Raw genomic sequence first — 10,506 nt, forward strand, 5'->3', positions numbered from 1 at the left:
TGTGGGAGACAACATGGGTATCTAGATCCCGCTGTTGGTTATTGACTGGAGAACTTCTCGGTCATGTCTGCATGGTTCCCGAACCCGTAGGGTCTACACACTTAAGGTTCGATGACGCTAGGGCTATAAAGGAAGTTTGTATGTGGTTACCGAATGTTGTTCGGAGTCCCGGATGAGATCCTGGACGTCGCGAGGAGTTCCGGAATGGTCCGGAGGTAAAGATTTATATATAGGAAGTCCTGTTTTGGTCACCGGAAAAGTTTCGGGTTTTATCGGTAACGTACCGGGACCACCGGGAGGGTCCCGGGGGTCCACTAAGTGGGGCCACAAGCCCCGGAGGGATGCATGGGCCAAATGTGGGAGGGGACCAGCCCCAGGTGGGCTGGTGCCCCCCCCCCCACCAAGGCCCAAGGCGCAAGGGAGTGGGAAAGGGGGGCAAACCCTAGGGCAGATGGGCCCTAAGGCCCACCCTGGTGCGCCTCCCCCTCTCCCCTCCCCTTGGCCACCCCTAGATGGGATCTAGGGGGCTGCCGCCACCCCTAGGGAGGGAACCCTAGGTGGGGGCGCAGCCCCTCCCCTTCCCCTATATATACTTGAGGTTTGGGCTGCCCACATCACACGAGTTCCTCTCTATCTTGGCGCAGCCCTACCCCTCTCTTTCTCCTCATATCTCGCGGTGCTTGGCGAAGCCCTGCTGGATCACCACGCTCCTTCACCACCACCACGCCGTTGTGCTGCTACTGGATGGAGTCTTCCTCAACCTCTCCCTCTCCCCTTGCTGGATCAAGGCGTAGGAGACGTCACCGGGCTGTACGTGTGTTGAACACGGAGGTGCCGTCCGTTCAGCACTAGGATCATCAGTGATTTGGATCACGACGAGTACGACTCCATCAACCCCGTTCTCTTGAAAGCTTCTGCTTAGCGATCTACAAGGGTATATAGATGCACTCTCCTTCCCCTCGTTGCTGGTCTCTTCATAGATAGATCTTGGTGACACGTAGGAAAATTTTGAATTTCTGCTACGTTCCCCAACATGCATAACTAAGATGCACACAACCAATCACCTAATGTCTGATAGAAAGAAAGAAAAAAACGACAAATGGGCGACAGTAGAGTCATATAGACCGACACTATGCCTATGTCGAAAGGGTGGTGGACCGATCCGGAGGTTATGTTGCCATCCATGTTGGGTAAAAATCTCCGTAGCCACCTGCTCCAATCGCGTACACACCGCCTTGAACAACGGTTGGTACTCCACTCGTTGTAGCGTAGACCACGTATGAAGCGAGTGCGTACAACGGAAAATAACCTGCAAAGGAGAAGCATTTTTATTATTGAAAACCAAATCATTTCTACATAGCCAAAGCGACCATAGTAAGGCATACGCTCTCACCTTTATTAGCGTTTTCAACCTATTTGAAATACCATCCAACCAATGACCAAAAATATTGACGACACTTGTGGGCGGATACAAATTTGACGCTAATTAATCTATAGGTCTATGGTATGTACTCTTCCAAAGTGTTGTGCTAATTAATTATTATTGAATCCAACTCATGGTTTATCTTAGGGGTTCCTCTTTAGTTGTACCTTAACTTTGCACTAAGGACCTTATTAGTTTTGTAATGGGTTTTCAAGGATCATCGTTAGTGAGATAATTAAAATTTTATCATTGGTTTCTCATCTACCAGTGATTATCAGACGTATTCCTATTACCGGTGTGCGAGTGCATGTAATGTCAGTGTAGATAGAATATCCCGTGGAAACCAAATTACACTGGATAACGGTGAAACTGCATGAAAACATTGTTTTAAAGTTTTTTAAATAAATCTTGAAAAGATGGTTTTCAATAAACACGCAAGTGCTCAAAATAAAATCTTGCCTCGCAAATGATTGTGTGTCTGAAATCGGAAGTTTGCATGCCCTATTAACATACTTTTTTCCTCGCAAAAGAAACATACTTTAGTTTTTAGATCTTTTTTGCGCTTCCAAATGTAATTTGCATGGAGTTTTATTTGTGCATCGATTTCGACAGGATACTCTCTGGTCCGTATAGGGTAAAGTGCAATTAGATTTAAAAAAGGGTAATGTGCAATCGCCCATGTAATTGATTTTATTTTTTTATTATACACGGCTCACTATGCAGCAACAAGCCGAGTCTCGAGATGATCGATTGATGGCTTGAGCTGCCCGTAGTGGATAATATCATAAACTATCATGCATATAATATTAATGTATGATACTGTCTGTCTTCATAATGCATAGTATAATAAATTAGTATGTTAGATAACGGGGGTGGCGTTTTGGCATCTCATCAAATTATCAGTTGGCATACACTATATATACTAGCTGTCTGATGAGCAATGCTACACACATGACACTGTTTGAACGGTTTCTGCACGGTGACTGAGCTGAGCCTTTTATTACGTCTGATGCATGGATTAGCACCCTTGGACTAGTCGTCGTGCAAGGGTGGGCTAGCAAGCTGTCGTCCATAAAGTAGTTTCGAGCTGTGATACTCCCGTTACGATTCTGGACAGCCTCGGTGAATGTATACCATGGAGCGTCTACGGCTCTGCGTACGCACATTGCATGCATCTTCCTGTGTACGCACGCTATATTTGGGCACTGTGCGTCCGCCGCACGCCAGACCAATTTAACTATGAGCAGCACACTGGTCACCGTCGACGGTGGTCGCCATTTAATCCGGTGTGCAGAGATGGCACATGTTCGGATGCTAAGACCAGAACCCACACGGTGCGTATAAAAGAGACGCACACACGCGTCGAATCAGTCATCAGTTCCACACTGACAAATCAATCCGTAGTCCCGATCGATCTTCAGAACTGGCCATTGGCGCAAGAAAGATGGCACGAGTCCTCCTCGTCCTGGCCGCCTCGCTGGTCGCACTGGCGTGGCCGGCGTCGTGCCAGCGTCTTCCGGTGCTCGCTCCGGTCACCAAGGATCTCGCCACCTCCCTCTACACCCTCCCCTTCCACGACGGAGCCAACCTCGTCCTAGACATCGCCGGCCCGCTCGTCTGGTTCACCTGCCAGCGTGGCAACCTGCCGGCGGAGCTCCCGTGCAAGAGCCCGGCCTGCCGCCTCGCCAACGCCTACCCCGTCCCGGGCTGCCACGCGCCCGGCTGCGGCCGCCATTGGCACGACGACAAGACGTGCACGGCGTACCCGTACAACCCGGTCACCGGCGCGTGCGCTGCCGGGAACCTCGTCCACACGAGGTTTGTCGCCAACGCTACCGACGGGAGGAACCCGGTGAGCCAGGTGAACGTCAGGGCCGTGGCGGCGTGCGCGCCGAGGAAGCTCCTGGCGTCGCTGCCCCGGGGCTCCACGGGCGTGGCCGGGCTCGCAGGCTCCTGCCTGGCGCTTCCGGCGCAGGTGGCGTCCACGCAGAAGGTCGCGAATAAGTTCCTCCTCTGCCTCCCCCGAGGCGGCGCCAACGGCGACGGCGTGGCCATCTTCGGCGGCGGCCCGCTTCACTTCTGGGTGGACCCGTCGGACTACACGCAGTCGATGGACTACACCCCGCTCGTCGCCAAGCAGGGCAGCCCGGCGCACTACATCTCGGTCAAGTCCATCAGCATGGACAACACCCGCGTCCCCGTCTCCGAGCGTGCGCTCGCCACGGGCGGCGTGATGCTCAGCACGAGGGTGCCCCACGCATTGCTCCGCCGCGACGTGTACCGCCCGTTCGTGGACGCGTTCGTCAAGGCTCTGGCCGCACAGGCTGCTCCGGGAGGGCCCGTCGCGCGCGCGGTGAGGCCCGTGGCGCCGTTCGAGCTGTGCTACGACGCGCAGACGCTGGGCAACACGAGGTTCGGGTACTGGGTGCCGAGCGTCACGCTGGCGCTCGACGGCGGGAGGGGCTGGAGGATGCCTGGGGTGAACTCGATGGTGGACGTCGAGCCGGGGACGGCGTGCCTTGCGTTCGTGGAGATGAAGGGGGTGAAGGCCGGGGACGGCAGGGCGCCGGCGGTGATCGTGGGAGGGTTCCAGATGGAGAACATCGTGCTGGAGTTCGACATGGAGAAGAAGCGGCTCGGGATGCGCACGATGCCGTACTATATGCAGTGCAGCCACTTCAATTTCACTCGAAGCGCCTAAACCTTTGCTGCCTCTGCGTGTAATAATAAATCTGTTTATCTACAAGTGTATTACTGGATCATAGCCAACATATGCTGTAGATTATGTAGTAGCCTGAAACACTGGTCATCTGTTCCATCTTGTTTAGTACGAGTAAAATAAAAGCGCATGCCATCTGTTACAAAAAAATGCTACACGTACAGACACATTATACAGGTTTTAGACTAGTCACAATGGAAATAACTTCACTAATAACATCACACATTTCAATACAAAAATGCTTATGTGGCGGCTAATTAATGAAGAGAGAAGGGTTTGTGGTAACTTAGGTAGTTACTGTAACATCACACATTTCAAGGCATAATGAGTCTATAGCCTAATAAATGAACTTTTTCATGATACCACTAATATGTTACTACCCATTATGAAGGCAGTAACATAGACTAGTAACATCGGCAAGTTACTACTCTATGTTACTCCCCACTGTGAGCAGTCTTACAGGTTGAGGACTGCGCGCTCTTTTAATTGGCCCCCCTGATTTTCATCGGTGGGCCCGTGCGTCTTAATCAATCCACGGCCAATCAATGTTAAGCAACCTGTAAAACCTATGTATAAGTCCGTACGTCTAGCAAAGTCGCTGTTACAAACGGTTCATCAAAAGTAGCTGGTCTCAGGCCCGAGGCGGAGCCCTTCACGCCGCGACGTACTACACGTGCGACGCAGCGTGCACCTGAAAGCAAGCAGGAACTACCGGCGGAGAACGTACTCATGCACGCGCTTGGATTGGCGCCACAAGACCTGGAGGTGGATGAGGCAATAGTAGACGAACTACAACAGCTATTCGACTCCCCCCTGCGCTCGCAACATGTCAGGGTGATAGCGGCGTTATTTGGCAAGGAGGTGCCATCGGGGAACGAGCTGTGTTCGGATGTGGGGCTCTCGGTCGTGGCGCACTAGGTGTGCATTTGGTGTCGGCTGCACCTTACTCCCTCCGTCCGAAAATACTTGTCATCAAAATGGATAAAAAGATATGTATCTAGAACTAAAATACATCTAGATACATCCCCTTTTATCCATTATGATGACAAGTATTTCCGGACAGAGGGAGTACATTCCATGGATCTAAACCCGCACATTTTATGTTGGAATGTTAGGGGCCTAAACAGCCCGGCTAGAAAGAAGGCTGTTAGGGAGTTTGTGACCTCGGTGAAAGCAAACCTTGTATGCCTACAAGAGACTAAACTTGATGTAATTGATCCCTTCATAGCTATGCAATGCATTGGCCCGTCGCTTGACGGCTTCGCTTACCTTCCGGTGCATGATACTCATGGTGGTATACTTTTGGCTTGGGACAAAACGGTGATGGAGGTGGATAACATTACAGTAGATGAAAACTCGCTCACTGGACTAGTGCACAATAAGGAGGGTGTGCCCTGGTGGATCACGGTTGTGTATGGACCTCATGGAGATGAGCTCAAAACACACTTTTTGGAGGAGCTTAAGAATAGGAGGGCTGCTAGGGCTGCTTGTCAAGGTCCATGGATGATTCTTGGGGACTTTAACATGATCCTACGTGCCTCAGAAAAGAATAACGCCAACCTCAATAGGTCCATGATGAGGAAGTTTAGGGACTTTGTGGATGAGCATGAACTAAAAGAACTCTACATGCATGGCAGTAACTACACTTGGAGTAATGAAAGGGATGCTCCGGTAATGACTAAAATCGACAGAGTCTTGGTGTCTGTTGATTGGGAGTTGCTATTCTCGGACAGCCTGTTGCAAGCTCTGTCCACAAATGTATCTGATCATGCGCCCTTGCACTTGTCTACAAGTGCGCAATTTTGCCCTAAAAGGAGATTCCGGTTTGAGATTTTTTGGACGAAACTTAATGGATTTCTAGAGGCGGTACAGGAGGCTTGGGTTTGCGATGACACTATCACTGATCCCTTCAAAAGGCTTGACGTGCTCCTTAGAAACACTGCGGTGTTCTTGCAAGCGTGGGGGCAGCGCAAAGTTGGAAATATCAAACTACAAATTGTCGTGGCTAACTACGTGATATTCCGGCTGGACAGAGTCCAGGAGATCAGATCGCTCACCCCTGAGGAATTGTGGCTTCGGCGTACACTTAAGCTTGCAGTTTGGGGGCTTGCTTCCTTGGAGAGAACTATCGCGCGACAATGATCCAGGATTAGATGGCTGAAAGAGGGCGATGCCAACACAAAACTCTTTCAGATTGTGGCTAATGGGAGAAGAGCAAAAAAATTATTCTCAAGGTGAAGAAAGGGGAGGAGATCGCCACGGATCAGGAGCGCAAGGGAGAAATTGTCGGGGAACGTAGTAATTTCAAAAAAATTCCTACGCACACGCAAGATCATGGTGATGCATAGCAACGAGAGGGGAGAGTATGATCTACGTACCCTTGTAGATCGACAACGGAAGCGTTGACACAACGTAGAGGAACTAGTCGTACGTCTTCCCGATCCGACCGATCCAAGCACCATTACTCCGGCACCTCCAAGTTCTTAGCACACGTACAGCTCGATGACGTTCCCCGGGCTCCGATCCAACAAAGCGTTGGGGAAGAGTTCCGTCAGCACGACGGCATGGTGACGATGATGATGTTCAACTGGCACAGGGCTTCGCCTAAGCACTGCAACGATATGACTGAGGTGGAATATGGTGGAGGGGGGCACCGCACACGGCTAAGGAACGATCACGAGGATCAACTCGTGTGTCTAGGGGTGCCCCCTGCCCCCGTATATAAAGGAGCAAGGGGGAGGCCGGCCGGCCCTATGGGGTGCGCCAAGGGAGGGGGGAGTCCTTCTCCTAGTGGGAGTAGGACTCCCCTTTCCTAGTCCAACTAGGAAAAGAGAGGGGGAAGGAAAGAGAGGGAGAGGGAGAGGGAAAGGGGGGCTGCGCCCCCCCTCCTATTCCAATTCGGACTCCCCATGGGGGGGGGGCGCCACCTCCTAGGCTGCAGCCCTCTCTCTCCCCTCAGGCCCACTAAGGCCCAATACTTCCCCGGGGGGTTCCGGTAACCCCTCCGGCACTCCGGTTTTCTCCGAAATCACCCGGAACAATTCCGGTGTCCGAATATAGCCGTCCAATATATCAATCTTTATGTCTCGACCATTTCGAGACTCTTCCTCATGTCCGTGATCACATCCGGGACTCCGAACAAACTTCGATACATAAAAAATGCATAAACTCATAATAACTGTCATCGTAACTTTAAGCGTGCGGACCCTACGGTTCGAGAACAATGTAGACATGACCGAGACACGTCTCCGGTCAATAACCAATAGCGGGACTTGGATGCCCATATTGGCTCCTACATATTCTACGAAGATCTTTATCGGTCAGACCGCATAACAACATACGTTGTTCCCTTTGTCATCGGTATGTTACTTGCCCGAGATTCGATCGTCGGTATCCAATACCTAGTTCAATCTCGTTACCGGCAAGTCTCTTTACTCATTCCGTAATACATCATCTCACAACTAACATATTAGTTGTAATGCTTGCAAGGCTTATGTGATGTGCATTACCGAGAGGGCCCAGAGATACCTCTCCGACAATCGGAGTGACAAATCCTAATCTCGAAATACGCCAACCCAACATGTACCTTTGGAGACACCTGTAGAGCTCCTTTATAATCACCCAGTTACGTTGTGACGTTTGGTAGCACACAAAGTGTTCCTCCGGCAAACGGGGAGTTACATAATCTCATAGTCATAGGAACATGTATAAGTCATGAAGAAAAGCAATAGCAACATACTAAACGATCGGGTGCTAAGCTAATGGAATGGGTGATGTCAATCAGATCATTCAACTAATGATGTGATCCCGTTTAATCAAATGACAATTCTTTGTCCATGGTTAGGAAACATAACCATCTTTGATTAACGAGCTAGTTAAGTAGAGGCATACTAGTGACACTTAGTTTGTCTATGTATTCACACATGTATTATGTTTCCGGTTAATACAATTCTAGCATGAATAATAAACTTTTATCATGATATAAGGAAATAAATAATAACTTTATTATTGCCTCTAGGGCATATTTCCTTCAGTCTCCCACTTGCACTAGAGTCAATGATCTAGATTACACAGTAATGATTCTAACACCCATGGAGCTTTGGTGCTGATCATGTTTTGCTCGTGGAAGAGGCTTAGTCAACGGGTCTGCTACATTAAGCTCTGTATGTATCTTGCAAATCTCTATGTCTCCCACCTGGACTAGATCCCGGATGGAATTGAAGCGTCTCTTGATGTGTTTGGTTCTCTTGTGAAATCTGGATTCCTTTGCCAAGGCAATTGCACCAGTATTGTCACAAAAGATTTTCATTGGACCCGATGCACTAGGTATGACACCTAGATCGGATATGAACTCCTTCATCCAGACTCCTTCGTTTGCTGCTTCCGAAGCAGCTATGTACTCCGCTTCACATGTAGATCCCGCCACGACGCTTTGTTTAGAACTGCACCAACTGACAGCTCCACCGTTTAATGTAAACACGTATCCGGTTTGCGATTTAGAATCATCCGGATCAGTGTCAAAGCTTGCATCAACGTAACCGTTTACGATGAGCTCTTTGTCACCTCCATATACGAGAAACATATCCTTAGTCCTTTTCAGGTATTTCAGGATGTTCTTGACCGCTGTCCAGTGATCCACTCCTGGATTACTTTGGTACCTCCCTGCTAAACTTATAGCAAGGCACACATCAGGTCTGGTACACAGCATTGCATACATGATAGAGCCTATGGCTGAAGCATAGGGAACATCTTTCATTTTCTCTCTATCTTCTGCAGTGGTCGGGCATTGAGTCTTACTCAACTTCACACCTTGTAACACAGGCAAGAACCCTTTCTTTGCTTGATCCATTTTGAACTTCATCAAAATCTTGTCAAGGTATGTGCTTTGTGAAAGTCCAATTAAGCGTCTTGATCTATCTCTATAGATCTTTATGCCTAATATGTAAGCAGCTTCACCGAGGTCTTTCATTGAAAAACTCTTATTCAAGTATCCCTTTATGCTATCCAGAAATTCTTTATTATTTCCAATCAGTAATATGTCATCCACATATAATATCAGAAATACTACAGAGCTCCCACTGACTTTCTTGTAAATACAGGCTTCTCCGAAAGTCTGTATAAAACCAAATGCTTTGATCACACTATCAAAGCGTTTATTCCAACTCCGAGAGGCTTGCACCAGTCCATAAATGGATCGCTGGAGCTTGCACACTTTGTTAGCTCTCTTTGGATTGACAAAACCTTCCAGTTGCATCATATAAAACTCTCCTTCCAGAAATCCATTCAGGAATGCAGTTTTGACATCCATCTGCCAAATTTCATAATCATAAAATGCGGCAATTGCTAACATGATTCGGACAGACTTAAGCATCGCTACGGGTGAGAAGGTCTCATCGTAGTCAATCCCTTGAACTTGTCGAAAACCTTTTGCGACAAGTCGAGCTTTGTAGACAGTAATATTACCGTCGGCGTCAGTCTTCTTCTTAAAGATCCATTTATTCTCAATTTCTTGCCGATCAACGGGCATGTCAACCAAAGTCCATACTTTGTTCTCATACATGGATCCCATCTCAGATTTCATGGCTTCAAGCCATTTTGCGGAATCTGGGCTCACCATCGCTTCTTCATAGTTCGTAGGTTCATCATGATCTAGTAGCATGACTTCCAGAACAGGATTACCGTACCACTCTGGTGCGGATCTCACTCTGGTTGATCTACGAGGTTCAGTAGTATCTTGTTCTGAAGTTTCATGATCATTATCATTAGCTTCCTCACTAATTGGTGTAGGTGTCGCAGAAACAGTTTTCTGTGATGCACTACTTTCCAATAAGGGAGTAGGTACAGTTACCTCGTCAAGTTCTACTTTCCTCCCACTCACTTCTTTTGAGAGAAACTCCTTCTCTAGAAAGGATCCATTCTTAGCAACGAATATCTTGCCTTCGGATCTGTGATAGAAGGTGTACCCAACAGTCTCTTTTGGGTATCCTATGAAGACACATTTCTCCGATTTGGGTTCGAGCTTATCAGGTTGAAGGTTTTTCACATAAGCATCGCAGCCCCAAACTTTAAGAAACGACAACTTTGGTTTCTTGCCAAACCATAGTTCATAAGGCGTCGTCTCAACGGATTTTGATGGTGCCCTATTTAATGTGAATGCGGCCGTCTCTAAAGCATAACCCCAAAACGATAGTGGTAAATCAGTAAGATACATCATAGATTGCACCATATCTAGTAAAGTACGATTACGATGTTCGGACACACCATTACGCTGTGGTGTTCCGGGTGGCGTGAGTTGCGAAACAATTCCGCATTGTTTCAAATGTATACCAAACTCGTAACTCAAATATTCTCCTCCACGATCAGA

At 48.5% G+C, this 10,506-nt stretch overlaps 1 protein-coding gene across 1 annotated transcript; it reads left to right on the plus strand.

The window, feature by feature from the left end:
• The first annotated feature begins 2,867 nt into the window (after nucleotides 1–2,867).
• Nucleotides 2,868–4,124, plus strand: LOC125549215 (chitinase CLP-like). Its single transcript, XM_048712680.1, has one exon. It carries the CDS (start codon nucleotides 2,868–2,870, stop codon nucleotides 4,122–4,124), a length of 1,257 nt encoding a protein of 418 aa, XP_048568637.1.
• Nucleotides 4,125–10,506: the final 6,382 nt, after the last annotated feature.

The sequence above is a fragment of the Triticum urartu genome, chromosome 3, assembly GCF_003073215.2.
Source record: "Triticum urartu cultivar G1812 chromosome 3, Tu2.1, whole genome shotgun sequence".
Classification (NCBI taxonomy): Eukaryota; Viridiplantae; Streptophyta; class Magnoliopsida; order Poales; family Poaceae; genus Triticum; species Triticum urartu.

Coding starts and splice junctions, on each gene's coding strand:
- LOC125549215 (XM_048712680.1), top strand. CDS start 2,868: ATGGCACGAGTCCTCCTCGTCCTGGCCGCCTCGCTGGTCGCACTGGCG.